Source organism: Bacillus rossius, chromosome 13, assembly GCF_032445375.1.
Source record: "Bacillus rossius redtenbacheri isolate Brsri chromosome 13, Brsri_v3, whole genome shotgun sequence".
Taxonomy (NCBI): Eukaryota; Metazoa; Arthropoda; class Insecta; order Phasmatodea; family Bacillidae; genus Bacillus; species Bacillus rossius.
The window spans coordinates 7573640-7592453 of record NC_086340.1 but is presented as its reverse complement, the minus strand read 5'-3'; the positions used below and the strand labels follow the sequence as shown (position 1 = coordinate 7592453).

The following is an 18814-nucleotide window of genomic DNA, read 5'->3' as shown; positions in this document are numbered from 1 at the left end:
TATTTTGCCAAAAAGAATTTATTTTGAAACATTAATAGTTATGCAATACACACAGATACCTCGTCAGCAGTTATGACCACGGTACATAACGTAACAGTCTTTAGATTTTTCTTTTAGATTGTGGTGTAAAGTTTTTACATTAATAATAGGACGATAAAATTATTCCCCCCCCCCCCCCACCAATCATAGTTTTTCTGAATGGCTCTGTGTGTGGACTTTAAAATACAGCCTTCATCCAGTCAGGTTTGAAAAACTTCCTACTCATGCTTCCGCAACTCGCACCATAAATGCCTCCTTCGAATGAAATTGTACTAACGACGAGAAAATTACTGTGCCAACAACGGAAACCCAGATAATAATAGAAGCCATCTTAACATCTTTTACTTTGAGGCCTTTGCCCACAAAAAATTTCCACTTACAGACAGTTTGCTAAAACAATTCCTCACACAGCCACAGTTGAGTCACATGGCTGTCATTACAGCCACAGCTGAGCCACAGGGATGTCATCACAGCCATAGCGGACCCACAGGGCTACCATAACAGCGCCAGTGGAGCCACAGGGCTGTCACCACAGCCACAGCTGAACCACAGGCTGTCACCACAGCCACAGCTGGGCCACAGGCTGTCACCAGAGCCACATCCACAGCGGAGCCACAGGGCTGTCATTACAGCCTCAGTGGAATCACAGGGCTGTCACTACAGCCACAGCGGAGCCATGGGCTGTGACCCCAGCCACAGCGGAGCCACAGAGCTCATAACAGCCACATCAGCCACAGGGCTGTCATTACAGCCACAGCTGAGCCACAGGCTGTCACCACAGCCACAGTCTGTCACCACAGCCACAGTGGAGCCACATGGCTGTCATTACAGCCACAGCAGATTCACAGGGTGTCACCACAGCCATGTTTGTGTTCTAAATACGTTAAAAATTTTTACAAGTACAAGCATATAAGATGTTATATGTTGACTTCATGGTTTATTTTCATTATAAATGTAAATTCTGACCATGATATGGTCTTGAAATGTAATTTTTAATTAATATTTCGTTATCTTAAAATTGCCATCTAATTGATGTTTCCGAGCATTGTTGAAGCATCAGAGACGCGATGGCAAAATGTTCCGGGAAATCCGTCTCTGCGTCCCTGCTTGAAAATCTGCTTCGTCATGGTACATAAGGCTCAGTCATGGTACAACAATAGTTTAATGGTACAAGTATCGTAGTAATGGTGTTCGTACCGAGCTAATGGTGTGCCTAGCAAAACTACACGTGATTAGTTACGTTGGCGTGCGTCCTTGGGCTCTCACTTATAGCTCATTGGGGGAGGGGGGGAGTGGGAGGTGACACTTAAAAACGGTAGATAAGATGGGGAGAGCGTGCGGCTAGACGTGACTCGAGCGCGAAGCCACACGAGGACAAGATGGAGCGCTGGTCGGGTCGCGTGGCGGTGGTGACTGGCGCCAGCTCGGGTATCGGCCACGCCGTGGCCCGGGAGCTGGTGAAGAAGGGGCTGAAGGTGGTGGGGCTGGCTCGCCGGGCCGACAGGATAGAGGTAAGCGCTCATCACAAACCACTCCCGTGCAGCTGGCCGCGGTGACGGAAACCACCCAAAGCAGATTCAGCCTAGAATGTTACGTCGTCGGTGTCTTTCCATGGTATGGAACACACGTGTATCCCATGTATACAGTTAGGGAATCCATTCTTTTCACAGACGAGAGAGCCAAACGCCCGATCGTGCATCTTCGGTTTTTATTTTTTTTTTGGTTCGTTGTAAATAAATATGGCGGTGTTGATAAAAGGATACCAAGTTTAATTAGGTTAGGTTAGCTACATTATCAATACTTTAAAACATTGTGGACGGTTGATTAGGTTAGGATAGCTATATAAAAGATACGGGAAAAAAAAGCATGAACTTCGGGGAACTTCGGGTTTTTGCTCTCTCGTCTGTGAGAAGAAGGCTTCCAATATAGTTACGCTCATCATTGACTCCGTAACGCCAAAGAGATATGTATACCTTGGGAGACTGGCGTATTATGAAGCACAAATATTAGCCTCCTCCATAGAGAAGTGTATAAATTATAAAATGGAAGTGTAACAATAGAGTAACATTTAAAATACAGCTACATAATTTTGCGTCCCTGGAAATCTTATGATATTGGGCATTTTGTACTTATGCCCTTTCGAAAATCTTTGCTTTTATTTTTTTTAATATGCTTATATCTTCATATATTATAATTTTATTAAAAAAAACATATGTAGGTATATAACTTATATGTTTGTATGCCCGATAGTTTATTTTGTGTGTTCTTTTTGTAGTAACACGCTTTTGAATTTTTTATATTATATTCTTCTTTTAATGTCACTTAATTTCGCTAAAATTATGAGTATATAGCACAGATGCACTATATATATATGTGTGTGTGTAACTTTGTCAAATATTTTTTTTTTCATTTCATATATAAGAAGTAATTTACATTTGCACAATATTAAAATTAATTGAATTTTAATAAAAATTTCTTTTAATAAATTAAAGTTTTTCATATTCATCATTTTTCAACAGGTGCATTAGGTGCATTACAACCACCTAGTATAATTTAAATACGCGCATCACTCACTGACTGACTGACTCTGCAATGCGGTATGAGTTCTGTTTTCTTGCACTTAACAGTGTAACATTTGCATTGCCCTTTGATAACCTGTTCCTCCTATCACTGCTGTCGAGTCCGAGGTGCAAAGATAATGCGCACGGGGGCATAGCGTCATATTTTGACGAGGCCGATTGTTTCTCCATTTTCTAGTGATAAAGTAGCGAGCCGTGGCTTAGTTTGCCACGTTTTGGCCGTGTACATCTCTTTAATATAATTCAAGTTTTTGGCCTCCGCGTGCAAATACGAATCCACCAACCATTGTTGTGTCATTTTCGCGGCGCTAATAGGATTAAATTGATCGCGAATAGATGTTAAGGCACATACATATGAATTGTAGCATGCTAATGTCGTTGAGAACTCTATTCAATTGAGCACCTTCGTACGAATCGCACTGCCAATATGGTAGCCATTATGGTGTGTAGTGTTGAATCGAATCCACAACAAGGAAGATTGTTGAATAACCAGAAACAATTAACACACAATGTAGTTTTTCAAGTGGTTCTTCATTAAAAACAATTTTTGTCAATTAATTTTTTATCATTATACATATGTATGATAAAATATTTTTTACCAAAATATTTGTTTTTAATGAATAACCTATGCTAAAATACACACACATACACACATATATAAATATATATGTGCGTGTCCGGAAAGTAAGTACCGTTGTGTAAAAACTCTCATAAAAATGTTTTTTTCAATAGGAAATTAATTTTTACATGAAAGAGCATTTCTTAAACTATTTTTTTTACGTAACTACCGCCAGTGAGGACAACCACTGCTTAACACTGTTATTTGCATCGTCATCGCAGTCAAAGCGCCTCCCTCCTAAAGCATGCTTCAAGTTCAGGAACAAACGGTAGTCTGCAGTTTTTTTTTCCCACCATGAATCACCGATCCTTTTTTTCTTTCATTTTTCATTTTATTTTTTTTTTCTCCTTTTATCTACCATTTTTCACCATAAATCTCTACAAGTTGACGATGAATTACAGCTGGCTTAATGTTCTTTGCGTTCAAAAACCGTTATTACAGTACGCACTTCACAGTCGGCGGGACCGGCATTTGTCTGAAACATTTTGAACGCTCACTAACACACGCTAACACCGCACAATACGGCTGAAATGACGTCAGTGGACAGGCAATGAACCAGAGACACGTGTGCGCATGCGCGGAACTGCCAGGCAGCCTGGCGATGCGCCATCTTCATCTTCCTTCTTCCAGTCAACAGCCGATGACCTTCCAAGCCAGGGTGTGGGTAAGTCTTCCGGGCGAATGAAGTGTCTTACGACTCGGACCCTCTTGTCCAAAATCCCCGGGACGGTTTCCGGTCGCGCCGCCCAGGACTACCACTGGCTCCAACAGGGCCCCAGCTTGAAGGCACCACCGTCTCTTCCTTCGGAGTTCCGATGCTGTTCAGTTCCGTTGTGCGCGCAGCAGTTCGCAGCTCCGCAAGTTCCAGCCCGCAGTTCGTCTACACTTCGCATCCAGGGCACATCGAGCTCCCCTGCGGTGCCTTCGCCGACGGAACTGCTTCCTGCCACGCTGCGAGCTACATCCAGGCTACCTTTCACCCCGACAGCCGTGATAACGACTCCGCCGGGCCGGCCATTGGTCCGCGGACTGCTATTGGTTATTCGCAGTCACTCCAGCGAGATTGCAACTCTCGGGCTGGGATGGTGTATCCGCCACGGGACGCGGTCGGCAGCAGATGGCGCTGCTAGGCCGCCCCCAGGCAGCCACACTGCCAGCCCTCGGTTACCCATTAGGTCGCAGGGAACTCCCAGCCAACACCCCGCGAGAGAGATGCGCACTCCCCGAGAGACAACCGCCGACTTTCCGCACACGCCTCGTGTATATGTACCTATATATATCAGAAATAATTTTCATTTGCCCAGTATAAAAATAAATTGAATTTGTAATAAATATTTAATGTGTATTAAATTAAACTGTTTGTTATATTCATCATTTTCTCAACGGGCGCCTATGCACCTTATAACTAACTAACTATTTTAAATAATGGTACACTGGACACAAAATAATGGCACAGTTATGACAAAATAATATCCAAAAGTTATATGACAGGCATATAATACAAAATATCTAATAGTGGTAAGTTTATGACTTGTGAGAAAGTTGAAACACTAGACTGCTTCTTACACAATATTTTGAGTGAACGAAAAATACTGACAATGATTTTTGGAATATTATTTAATTGAAAAAATATTTATGAACACAACTGTTTCGTTTATTTTATTTGTCACATAGTTATGGTATATTTATGTGCCATGACATGAATAATAGAAGTTTTACAAGCACGTAACATGGAATTTTGTGGAGGCATGCATATTCCAATGGCAAATACAGGATTTTATTTCTTAAAAAAAAAAAATTTTTGCTCACAAGTATTAAAAAAAACTTGCTTTACTTTTGACTTTAGCACACTGACATGCGGGACACAGTGACGTGCTGTTTTCACTGATATTTTATAAATGTTTTATTAACTTCTGGTTGCTTCCACAAAGATTCCAACCCAAAATTCTGGATTTCATTCATCTAGTTTCCTTCACATTTCCGACAGTTTACATTATTCGAGCCCCAAGTGCTGCCATAATAAATGGAATTGAACTCATTAATAATAATACTAATAATAAGAACTCATTAACTCCTGGTCCTTCTACACATGTCATCCAGAGCAAGAGCCACTTTAATGTGAATGTTCTTGAAATGGGAGCTCACATATATTGGTTTCATTTGGTTGTGAAAAAAGATGAGATTTCATTGTTATATATCCTGCACCTGTCATCGTAGCGAGACAAAATCTACACCAGTATTTAAGTCTAATCATACGCTTGTAAACACAAGACGTTTCATCAAAATCGGTCCAGTGGTTTTTCTGCGTGATGCTTAAACAAACAAACAGACAAAAATACAGTCACACTTTTATTTCTGTTTCATAATAATGACATATAAATAAAGGTACTGGGACATTCCAACCCCTAGACGGATCCAACAGGAGGACCACAAGGCCTGCTGTGACAGTTTGAGGCATGCACTGTCTGAATTAGCAACTGTTCTTGGAAAACCTATTGTGCCATGGTCATATTCTTCAAACCAACACCCCAACACCTACCATATCTACGTCGTAAGAGTTAGATAACACTGCGTGTTTCCAGGAGCTTGCCTCCAGCCTGAAGGATTCTCTAGGGAAGCTGTACGCGGTGAAGACTGATCTCTCCAAAGAGGAGGACATACTGTCTGCCTTCAAGTGGGTGAAGGAGAACTTGGGAGGGGTGGATGTGCTGGTCAACAACGCTGGAGTTTTGAACTGGTCCAAACTGTCTGGTGAGCTGATTCACTTCATTGTGTGTAGATAAGAGCCCGTCTACAATAGTCCGAACCTGTGCGTGGTCCGTGTCCTTATCCGAATGTGAGTGATGTCACATTGCCACACGGAAAACTGCCCTGTCCACAATTGCGATGCCCGATGTCGAATGTATTGATTTCTAAAGTTGTCACCAGAGCGCAGTAAATGTGCCAAACCAAGTGTTTTTTTATTATTGTTTTGATGCTTTGTAGTTTGAGATTGAACTTATGAAAGTTGTGGGAGTTCAATATCATATATTTATTCAGTAAGGCAAAGTGGCTCTTCTTGACTTACAACACCTTCCATTTCCTTCAATAACAAAAACAAACACAACGTTTTCAAACGGGAACCGGAAATTCAAATATCGTGAGTGTTCTGTTCTTTTTTCTGTGTCCGAAGTACACCGGTTGGGACAAAAAGTTCAAATTGACGAATGTCTTCTGACCAGGTAGGTTCGGACCTTCGCCCACTTGACGCATGACGTCAGAGGGTCATGTGGACCAATCAGCGACGAGTGTCCTTCGGACACAGTTTAGGACATTGCTATTTTAGACGGGCCTTAAGAGACACATAGTATGACATGGTGCTTAACACTAACGATAATCTTTTGTTTGGTAGAGGGAAAGACCGCAGACTGGAAGCAAATGCTGGACTTGAACGTTCTCGGTCTCAGCATCTGTACCAGGGAGGCGATACAGTCCATGAAGGAGCGAGGTGTGGACGATGGACACATCATACACGTTAATAGGTAAAAAAATAGTACAGCAGGCCGCTTGTCTATGTATGTACAACACATGTCTATAGACATGATAACCTCAAGCCACTAGATAAAGGATTGTATATTGTATGGATGCATTTTCTTGGCTTCTGGGTGTAGGCCATGTCAGGTAATTGTCTGCCTGACTGCCGAAACGTCGCAAAACAATTACCTGACACGGCCTACACCCAGAAGCCACGAAAATGCAGACAATGGCCGTAAAGCCTGCGATCTTTTTTGATTGTATGGATGTATATCTTCTTTATGTTTAACTCTGACAGTACTAATAGTACTTCCAATGGGTGAATCTCGAACGAGATTAAAAAACTCTTGACAATAAAAATCAATATTAAAATATGCATATCTTTATATATGAAATCATAAATTAAAAAAATAAATAGTTAATAATACATAAAGCTACTTGCTTCATTAATGGTCCTTCTGTGCATAACAATTTGTTTTAACTTCCTAACACAAGTGACATTAAAATAAAATTCTATACTGTAAGTTCAAATTTATTACCAAGAGCACAAAGTTGATATATCAAATGGTGATGTCTTCACCTGAACTTTCAAATATTATTACCTATGAATTAAACTTAAACAATCACTAATTTTTTTTAACTATATCATCCAGGATGTTTTTCCTTGTGTAACTCACACATACTAAGTAACCAATATATTCATACTTTCTACATTATATTAGCTCTCTTAAGGTGGAATTACAGTAGTCGCGTCCATCTGTTATCCGTTCGTCCGTCACTCTTTCGTTCATCTAGTCAAAATATTTTCCAAAATAAGTGCTGCTAACAATCCATGTTTTTGTCTCGGAGATTTATGTAGATGTTGTTTGCTTTTTATGTCGTTTTAACGAACGTATTGTATTAGCATTTCGTCGGAAAAATTCGGAGTATTGATTAAATTGTTAGAACATGAGTTTTAAGAACCTCAATGTTATTATAGAAAACATATTAATATCGATTAATGATAGAGGTGATGAGATTGAAAATATATTAAGATTGTTCGCGGATGACTGCATGATATACGAAACCTTGGGGGAAGCGGCACACCTACAAGATGATTTGGAAAAGTTATAGGGTTGGTCTTCGGAAAATGGAATGGGGATGCACGTAAAAACAAAACAAAGATAGTTAGATTCACATTAAATAGAAAGGCAGAGTAGCGAGTATATTACTGGGAGGGGTTAGAGATTCAGGAAGCAGAGGATTACAAATACCTTGGAGAAATCCTGCAGACTACCTGGATTTGGAGGAAAACAGACGCAGCGGGTGATGAAGGAGAGGAGGACCCTGGGGCTGATTATTAAGACACTAAAGGAGACATGACAGAAAGTAAAAGAAAATTCATATTCCACGTTGGTGAGACCGGTGATGGAATATGCCGCAGCAGTTTGGGACCCATACCTGGGGAAGGAAATTAAAGAGCTAGAAAGGGTACAAGGCAGTGCAGCGTGATGGGAGACAAATATGTGGAGGTGAAGGGCTGGTGGAAGGGGAGAGATTAATTGGTGACGATGATGGAGCTAGCATGGGACACATTGCAGAGGAGGAGGAAAGTAGAAAGACTGGTGAAATTGTTTAAGGTAATTAATAGGTTGAGCAGAGGGGTGTATAGAGAGTGGAGGGATCAGTGGAAGATCTACAAGGAGTGGAAACACACGGATAGGAAAACAGGTATTTCTGGATAAGGACGGAACGAGAATGGTTTAAGCTTGAGGGAAGGATAGAAGATGCGAGAGGAAGGATGGACTTAAAATGAGGAGGCTTCAGGAATTTGGAGAAAAAGGTAGAGAGTGGAGAGATCCTTGTCACTGAGAGGAAACCCAACTGCAAGCGTATGAACTAATCTAATCTAATCTTATCTGATCTGAAAGACCTATACAAACACCACAGACCTGCATTCTGGTAACAACTCACTGCCGTGGCCAAAACCTCAGATAAAATCCATCTGCCCGTCCATCAAGAGTTAGAGATTGCTAAGCTTTTGACGGACGGATAGAATTTCTCGGGCCATCCGATTGGCTGCAGGTCACATGACCGATGGAAAGAGGCGACACGCTATTGTAATTCCGCCTTGTATGGGTGAAATACTTTTGTTTTTTTGTTCAGCATTACCACCTCTGACATGTAAAACTATGGTATTGTTATGCGTTAAGCACATACAAAACAAACCCAATAAATGAAAAATCGTAATTTGAAAATTAAGTTTAAAAAAAAGATATGTGTGTACGACAAAAAAAAAGGTTATATTTCAATGCGCACTAAACACAATGTTACGACAGGGTATGTCGACTGCCTGTGCTATTAGTTCGTAAACCACAACGAGCTTCACTTGCGGAGAATGAAGGGAGGTTGCCCGAAGTTGCCCATATTGCCTCCTTGAAGTTGCCAGGCCTATCTCTGCGGCCATGGTCACCAGTGTCCGTAAGAGATAAAAAGCAGTGCTCAAGTCATATTTATTTTGTGCTTAGATTATGAACAGTTGTTTAATACTAGAAATTTGGTGACGCTCTAAAATGTATATTTTTGAGTTGGGTTACAAAGAAAAATTGCCGTCTGTGATCCATGTTGAGACAGTTTGGTTTCTAACTTACATGATCGTGTTTATTCAAATTAAAAGCGTAGCGTAAACATGCATTTTTCAGTTTCCGAATTATATAATGCAGTGTTTTGACAATGCCGACAAATAATCCTGCACAGTAGTTAAAAGGTGATGAAACAAGTGAATCACAAAGTTTAATTCTAATATCGGGGGAAAGATGTATTTTAATTTATACAGGTGCCGAAGTCGGTTATATCCTGTCTGAAGGCAATTAGAGATGTGTTTGTTCCAGGTTAGATTTTCATCAAGTGTTATACCAAGATTTCTGTAATTATGGCAGGTGGAGATTGGACAGTTATTCATTTTAATATATATATATATATAGGGTTGATAATTTTATTAATATTTTTTCTACATGTCTACTATCATTTATACACATTCCGAATCGTTTAATTTTAAACAGTTTCGAATGCACCAATTGTGTAATAAACTGAAGTCGTCATTTATTTTGACCACTGCATTCAAGATTTCATCAGCAGGCACAGATAATAACAACGGGGTATCATCAGCATACTGATGGCAATTCGTGTGCTTGAAGGATTGTGGCATCCTTAATAAAAAAATAGAAAATAGAAGAGGCCCTAAGGCCAAGCTCTAGTCTTGTGGCACTCCCAGCATCGTTTGCTTTTAACTTGATGCTAGTTCTCCTGAATTGGTGCATACACAAACTTCCTGTTGCCGGTCTGATAAATAGTCCTTGAATCATAGCCAGCTGGCCCTAGACAACCCGAATTCAGTTAATTTCGAAAAAAATAATAGTAATTCATGATCTAGAGTGTCAAACACTTTAGTAAAGTCTAGGAACAATAATGTGGATATATTTGAGTCGTCTAGTGTTCGATATACATCGTCGGTTATATCCGTAAGTGTCATGTATATGTACTATGGCCAGAACGGAATCCTGATTGTCTTTCGTATGCAATATTACTTTTTTTCAATATTGTAATCGCTTAGTTTTCGGTGGACTAATTTTTCAGTTTTTTTGGAAGTTACAGGTAAAATACTAATTGGACGTAAGTTATGGACTATTGAAACAATGTCATGGAGTATGGCCACTGAGTTGTGGACTATGGACACTAAAATATGTGATAAATGTAATTACATTTCTAAAATGGAGTTTGACTTTGGGGAATTTGTTTCTGTTTTGCAGTGTGGCAGGGCACACGGTATCCGACTACGAAGGGCTGTACATGTACACTGGCACCAAGCATGCAGTAACAGCTCTGACTGAAGGACTCAGGAAGGAACTGACCCAGCTCAAGTCCAACATCAGGATAACGGTTAGAATTCAAACAGCTATGTATTCGTGCTCACTTGGCCGCTTGCAGCAATATGGCTGTGGGCTAGGAAATATGAATACGAGTGTAGTTCCAGTGGGTGGCAACGTCTGCATGTTACATGGTAACAGGGCGAATCTTTATTTTTTTTCCCAGCTCATGGTCTGAGCCATTTTGGTTGGACGCACAAAACATTGGCTGAAGTGTATTTTTTGCAGTGTGTAAACAGTTTTAAACGTATGGAAGTGACTGTGTTTAAGGACGAATATTTTTAATTCATATTTACGAACAATTATCAGAAATGGTCAAGCACCATTTCCGCAATGTTTTGGGCGTTTCAATATGGCGATGCTGAGGTGATAAGAAAAAAGTGGATTTATCTTCATCACAGTATGCCGTCTCCTGACAATTCCTTACTCTACCCCATGGGTAGTTCGAGAAAAAAAAACGTTCTGTTGAGGATGTGCGAGAAATGCGTGGAGACAGCAATTGCATTATTGAGGCGCTGTGAGCAGATGCTACAATTGTCTCGTACGCTAGTTCAGTTGAGAATGAACGCCGTCGTGGTAAATACCGCCAAATTTGCGAAATCAGACAATCCATTCCAGAATAAGCGCTGTGGCCATTCTGACTTCCAGCATCGTGTTGGATCACGATAATGCTCGACCGCAATTTTTAACCTATCCTAACGTAAATAAAACTAAGTGTATTTAAAGGAGATTAGGCCCAATCATATTGAATTTTTCAATCTTCTGCTGTTATAATACTTGTTTTTGTCTTTTTTTCCCATTATTTTTAGCATGTCAGGGAATAATCATATCTCACAGACCTTGTATACCTCGTTGCAACCACATATTCACCAACAGGCTCTAGTCTGTAAGCGCCGCGAGAAAATAACTTGTTTCACGCGGGCGACTTCAACAACCATGTTGATCACACCAGTTCACAAGTGTTGACTTCAACAAGTAGCCAAAGCTGAGTCCTGTGCCATGTCATACCAAAAGGTTTAGCACGGAAGCTTTATTGCAAGAAGTTCCAACATATTGACGTGACAACGTCTAATAAAACGATGAACGCCGGCTGCACGCACGAAAAAGTGTCCCGTTACGCACATTGTTCCGTTACGTTGTGTCCCGTTACGCTATCGGCGAGTGCAGTAATAATAGGTTATGTTACAATTGACTAAAAAATTAATGGTGATTCATATAATTGATGATAGATATTTGATTACACTTTATTTATATGAAAACTTGTTCATAATCATATTTAAACTTTATAGCTAAACGCCATTTTTTTTAAAATTAATTACAAGTCATCTACACGTGAACTGTTTCGTCGACTGTTTATAAAGTGAAGTGAAAAGTTAATGTGGTTTTCATTGCTTATTACAACAATAATTTCGGCAATAAAGGTTCATTATTCTTGCATTTTAAAATTCAGATTACTAGTATAATTTCAAGTATTTATGCTTTTATTATTAAAATTAAAATGATTCAATTTTATTCATAAAAGTATGCAATCATTTCATCAATGTTTTGTTATAACGTTGTCACGTTAAACTATCGTCCGTAAACCGACTTTACAGACAAACAATTTTTTTTTTTTTAAAATTGCAAGATGGCCAGGCCTAATAACCCTGAAGCGCTAGACGTTGCCGAGATCTCTTGCAGTAGTTCTTACGGGACGGCCTTGAACGTCCCCTCCTGTATCCCAGGTCTGGCACCGACCACCTCTGCAGGTACGTGATGCACATGGGTGGTTCACGTTGCACCGCTTTCACGACGACAGTGCACTTCCCAATGCTGCGAGTTACTGGGTGGCTTCTTTCCCAGGCGGATTCGCCGATGGACAGAGACCTGCGAAATTCGCGGTTTCGATGGCCTTCAGGATAGACTGCACACATACCCCTGTACACTCGGAGCAAACAACGCAAGTTCATTGGCTGCCGACTTGTGAGTCGTCTGAGCTGGTTTGTCTGGGATTTCGATCCTTCTTTGGTTTGAGGGTGTTTATAATTGGTAGAGATTCTTCCAGATGAACAGTAAGCCAATAGCAAAATTATCTTAAGAGGTATATGTGTTTGAATTTTAGCCTATCACCGAATGAATCCGCGAATTTTGCAGGTCTCTACCGATGGAATTTCATGATTTTTTGAACTTTATGAAATGTGTCTCTGTGTGTATGGTGATCATGTCGAAACGTAAAGTATAGTTGTATTCTTCATTTTACATCATTACATTTTTGTTTTTTTACGAATGTCTGTCTTTGATCACCAAACGGAGTAAATGTTTCCAAACTACCCCCGTAATAGTTTACTATTATTCTGGTGAAATACTTAAAAAAAAAAACCTTTATAGATAGATTACTGAGTAGGTGTGTGCTTTATCGAGAAAACTTCTTAATAAACATGCAATATGGAGAATATCTCAGTTCTATAAAGTTAGTACAATCTGTATCATTCTTATGATAACTAACTCATTATAATTTCGTCATTTACGTTTTCCATGTGATTTCATGTTCTAAGGGGGGGAGGGGAAAGGGAGCTAGTATTCCAGTACCCGCCAGTGATGTGTACACATCTAACCATGGTTAGAGTCCCGGAAATTTCGCGGATTCCTCTGGCCTCAGGATAGAATTCAAAGTTATAGGTGTGCTCGAACCATGTTTACTTTCCCATTGGTTGATTTCTTAGCGAGAACATTTTTATCCTTGTTATTTGGCACTACCTGATTCGCTTACTTCTCTCCTAGCTGGTCATCGTTGGCTCACGGTCGTAGAGGGGCGTGTCCAGATAACTGCGGTCCAATCATGAACACAGTGCGACAGTGTGGAGGTTTGCATTCTAGCTGGCGACTAAATGAATCCGCGAAATTTCCGTGGCTCTAACCATGGTACATAACGAGCAAACTCATATGTGTTCTCATGTTGTCCATGTTGCAAATAAACTTATAATTTGAGACCGGAAAAATTCGCAAATTCATTTCGCGATAGGCTAAAATACAAATCGTTGTACCTCAGTGCTGCCTCTGCTATTGGTTCGCAACTCACCTGGATGATTCTGGATCAATGAGAAACACCCCAACCAAAGCTTTATCGAATCACAGGCTGCTACGCGCTGGAACGTCTCACAAGACAGCAGCCAATGAGTGGTTGACATTTTACCTAGTGTACGTAGAACTATGGAGTTCATCCTACAGGTCATTGAACCCGCGAATTTTTCCGGTCCCTACTTATAATACAAAACTCTGATTCGAAATATATAACAGGAAATATTAAAATAATTCTAACAGTGATAATTAAACTGATAAATAAAATAGAATTTTTTCAGATACAAAAATTTCTGGATAAGAATCACACACATACTTTCTGCGCCCACTGTTATAGAATTCGCTTCCTGAATAATAAACTTTGCTTGCCACCATCAAACGCATATAGCAGTTTGCAACACGAAACAACAGGAAATTTTAAACTCAATATTAGAAACGGCATCTATAAAACTCCGGCTTTGGACCCAAATTTCGACATGGAATTTTATTAAAATACTGCCCATCTTGTTAAAATTAACTAAACAGTTAAAAAGTTACTATAAAGTTCCCGCACGCATTAGAAGTTATACTTCTATGGAATCACTAAAATATTAACCTGAAACACTTTAAAACACATATAATAGCACTAAGTAGGCATATATGTTTGTGTACTTGTTTTTGTACAAACGACTAAAATCCGCCTGTAAAAACTTCCTACATACAAACTTTAACTTTATTGAGCTGATTCAACATTATTTTTGTATTATGTTATAAAAGGAAGTTAAAAATAATTCTAGTTCCAAGATTTTAAACCATGACCCATAAAGTTACCAAGTCAACCAAGTTGATGCTCTACCACTGTACTGTTTAAAGTATTGGGAATTTAGAAGGAAAATATGTAGTAAAATTATTGTAATGCCAGTTTCGTTACGTACTTTAAAACTTGTGATTAATGTTTACTATTAATATTTTAGTTCGTCAAATAAATTCCAGGGTTGTTTCACTACCATAACGTTTCATTTGACACACCAATACGTTCGAGACATGCACCCTAATGTTCACGAAAGTAACTATATACGGGGAGAATATTGCTACACGTGGGTCCACAATCTTTGTGACACATTTCTGTTCATCGACTTACGTTCCATTTTCACGAAATTTCTCGTACCAAATGCCGTACGCGGAGAACAAAGATGTTAACACATAAAAATAAATTTATGAAAGTTCCAAACAAGACATTGTGAAACGTTTGGTGATTAGATGTGAGGAAAAAAAATGATTGTAATTATCGTGCTGTGTTCTGGTTGTTAGAGCGTCAGCCCAGGTGCCGTGAGGACAGACATGATAACTGGGATTGGTGTCCCAGAAGAGGATCTCAAGAATATGCCTATGCTGGAGCCGGAAGACATCGCAGATGCTGTCCTCTACACCCTGTCAACTCCTCCTCGGGTGCAGGTACCATCACTACGAGACCGTCGGTTTTGACACGTAGCCCTGCATGTGCACTGAGAAAATGCATGCTGTATCAATATGTTCCAGTATTTACTATAACTCATGGGATGTGTAAACATTAGTGATGGGTGGTTTCCCAATTTCATCGAAGCAGAATCCCAAAGAGCTCCTAATACATACACTCATGGGCGTCGCAACCGGGGGGGGGGGGGACACGTCCCCCCCCCCCCCCAATAATAAAAGTCTTCAATTTCGTCCCCTCCAATAATAATAGTGAATATAATAACTTTATTACTTATGTTTGTGTACATGTGCGAAATATTCTTAATACTGCTGCGGCATTTAAGTGTAACATTCAGGTTAAATTAATGATTTTGTGTGGATATAGCACCAGCAGATATGTTAACTGTGTTTCTACAAATTGGTTCTCTGAAAATAGTTTTTATAAAAAATAAATTATATATTGCAACCAACTACAATTAGAATATTTAGGAAATAAAAATGCCTAGAAACCACCTTTTTGCACCTTCAAACCCCAAATTTTCCCGGGTTTTTTTTCCCAGGGGATGGATATTCCTCAACAACTAAATCAATTGAAGTCCCCCCTAAAAAATATATCCTTTCGACGCCCATGCACACACCCCTGGAATCCGAATCCGAATCTAGGTGTCAAGGGTGAAAAATAAATATAAAAATGTACAAGAAATTAAAAAAAATATTAACTATGGTGTTTAAACAAACAAAATTTTAATTTATAGGTTCACCAACAGAGTTTCCAGAAACAGTGCATATTGTAATTCTATTTATATAGGTACATGTTTTTAAAAGTACTATATATTGAGGAATAGCCTAGTAACAGGTTACTTGTGAAGAAAAAAAGTTGACTTGGTGATCATCAGAGTTTACTTGTATTGAAATTTGTTATTTATTTTTATTCCCTGGGAAAATTTTCTTTCGAATCTGTTTCCTCGAATATAAAATCATTCCAATACTAAGGATTTGATGGTACTGTAGGATTTGAGGATTAGATTTGCTCATCCCTAGTTAACATGTACCTATGTTTCAGGTACATGAGATTACCATTCATCCAACAGGAGAAAAGGCGTGAATTTCTGCAGATCAAGATAAAGCTAATGTATTTTTAAACTGATGTAATTGGTTGGTGCCTTTCGTGCAAAATATGTTATACAATACTAAAACACAGACTGTAATTTTGAAAATTATTATGTAATGTGTCTTTAAAACTACACCAAATATTTTTTTTAGAATATTAAACTTTTATTTAATTTATACCTAAGACCTACTTCATTATACCCACCAAATGCTCTATTACTTTGTTAAATACACTGACTGTTGTTTTAAAAAGTACAGACTGCGAGGTGATATTACCCAATTATATTAGTATATTTGGTACTGTTGTGCAGTATTATCTGCTATTACGAATTCATTAGATTGTCGTTTTTTTATTATTTCGAGGTAAACAAAATTTTATCCAGAAAGAATCATGACTATCGACATCAAGAAATTATCATCGTAAGCATGCAACTTGGATACACATCGTACTGTCCGAGAAACTAATTGTCAAAGGAAAGAAAGTCGGAAAATAACCCAGATGTGGTTTGTATATAAAAAAACTCTTGTTTACATTTTATTTTTTAATATTTTTAAGGCCCATTTTACGAAACACCATCGATGAATTCTGTTCAACACCATGGCGATGGCATAGATAAAAACAGTAGTCTTACTACGTCAAACGTAGCAATAGACTCGGAATGTTCGTCCTATCGCTAGGGACTGGAAAAATTCGCGGTTTCAATGACCACTAGGATAGACTCCACGATTCTCTATGTACTCGGGCAACTATCGCCTGGTCATTGGCTACCGACTCGGGACACCTGTTTACTGCGATTCTTATGATTCGATACTTCTTTTGTTGAGTGTTTTCCATTGGCTCAGAGTCCTTCAGGTAAATTGCGGTCCAATCACTGGCGCAGCATTAAGCTAAACGAGTTTGGATTCCAGCCTGTCTCGAAAGGAATCCGCGAATTTTTCCGGTCTCTACCTATCAAGGTAACCCCCAAGCATTAAAAATAATTCTAGCCACAGATGTGTAACACCTAACCTCGGCAACGAGAAAATATATGTGTTCTCATGTTGCAAATACACTTGTAATACGAAACTCGGACACGAATTTTGACGTAGAATTCTTTAAAAACAATGCCGAGCATGATAAATATACGCAAAATGTGATTTCAACTAAATTTCTGGACGCGAATTACACATAGTTTCCGCACTCTCCGCTAGAGTTCACTGCCGGAGTAGATACGTCGACTACTGAAGCATTTGATCATCACAACGAAAAATTAAAATAAAAAAAATTAAAAGACGTCGATAAAAGCAAAAAAATACTTGGAAAAAAACTGAATCTCGGCTTTAAAACCTGATTTACGAAAAGAATTTTTTTTTAACTACTGTTCATCGAATTAAATTTCACTAAACATTAAATACTGTTACGACCTATATGGGGAGAACTGGGTTCGTAAGGGATGTCCCAATTAAGTTTTATTATAGTTTTGTCAATTACTAGTATTGACATTAATAATAAATAATTGTACTTAAAAAACTGTAAATAATATTTGAAAATTAAAATGAGGGGGTTTGTCTGTAAAGTTGGTTTACGGAAGATAATTTTACGTGATGACGTCATAAGAAAACATTGATGAAAAATTGCATACTTTTTAATTTTCAAATATTATTTACATTTTTTGCAAATTTAATTTCAATAATTTGTATAAATATAATCACGAACAATTAGTTAAAAAGCCCACCTTAACCTGTTTTATATTATAGACGATTTTCTCGCACGGTGGTTGGCCGGTTCTTGCACGCTCGGCTCAGGCGGAACGTGACAGTTTTTCGTTCATTGATTTATAAGACGTTATCATTTCAAAATGTCCAATCACCAATTACCAATTACTAGAGACCTGCAAAATTCGCGGATTAATTTCGTGATATGGTACAATTCAAATAATTATACCTTAGCGCTGCTTCTGCAATTGGTTCACTGTTAATCTGGTGTAATGAGGGCCAATTAGAGACCCTCACTCATAGAAGTGTCGAATCACAGACACTCAGTCGAGACGACTCACAAGTCAGCAGCCAATGAACAGGTGGCATTTGCCCGAGTGTGTAGAGTGTAGTAGAGTCTATCCTGGAGATCATTGAATCCGCGAATTTTGCAGGTCTCTACCAATTACTCGAGTTAAAAATGTTCATTCGCTGAAAGCCTATCGACGCCTACACATGCATAGTCCGGGACATGGCTCTCAACTGCCAGGACAAAATACCAAGCTGTATTCTAGTATGCAGTGGACAGTGGGAGGGTGCGATTAAACACTATAAAACTGAAAATAATGTTTTACAAGTGCGTTGATGGCTTTAACAAAGTCAGAGCTACAATGGATGTTAAGAGAAATAAATCATCGACATGTTATAAACAAACTGCCAAACAATGCACAAATGATTAACTGCAGATAGCTTAACATACATCTAAGGTTATAAAAGTTCGTGCCATTATACAGCAACAAAAATCACCAAAAGGCGTAATACAGAAATATGCATCAAATATATATTATAATTGAAAGATACAATCATAAAAAAGGGGTTGCGCT

General features: G+C 38.9%; 1 protein-coding gene across 1 annotated transcript; it reads left to right on the top strand.

The window, feature by feature from the left end:
• The first annotated feature begins 1362 nt into the window (after positions 1-1362).
• On the top strand, positions 1363-16435 carry LOC134538179 (farnesol dehydrogenase-like). Its single transcript, XM_063379241.1, has 6 exons — positions 1363-1550; positions 5820-5988; positions 6629-6758; positions 10539-10668; positions 15003-15146; positions 16210-16435. The coding sequence occupies exons 1-6, from the start codon at positions 1419-1421 to the stop codon at positions 16249-16251; spliced, it is 747 nt and encodes a 248-aa protein (XP_063235311.1). The 5' UTR covers positions 1363-1418; the 3' UTR covers positions 16252-16435.
• The last annotated feature ends 2379 nt before the right edge of the window (positions 16436-18814 follow it).

What these genes read in the sequence shown, in the direction of transcription:
- LOC134538179 (XM_063379241.1), top strand. Translation starts at nt 1,419, where the DNA reads ATGGAGCGCTGGTCGGGTCGCGTGGCGGTGGTGACTGGCGCCAGCTCG. An exon ending in CACATCATACACGTTAATAG is followed by an intron (nt 6,759 to 10,538) that starts GTAAAAAAATAG and finishes TCTGTTTTGCAG; the next exon opens with TGTGGCAGGGCACACGGTAT. An exon ending in CAACTCCTCCTCGGGTGCAG is followed by an intron (nt 15,147 to 16,209) that starts GTACCATCACTA and finishes CCTATGTTTCAG; the next exon opens with GTACATGAGATTACCATTCA.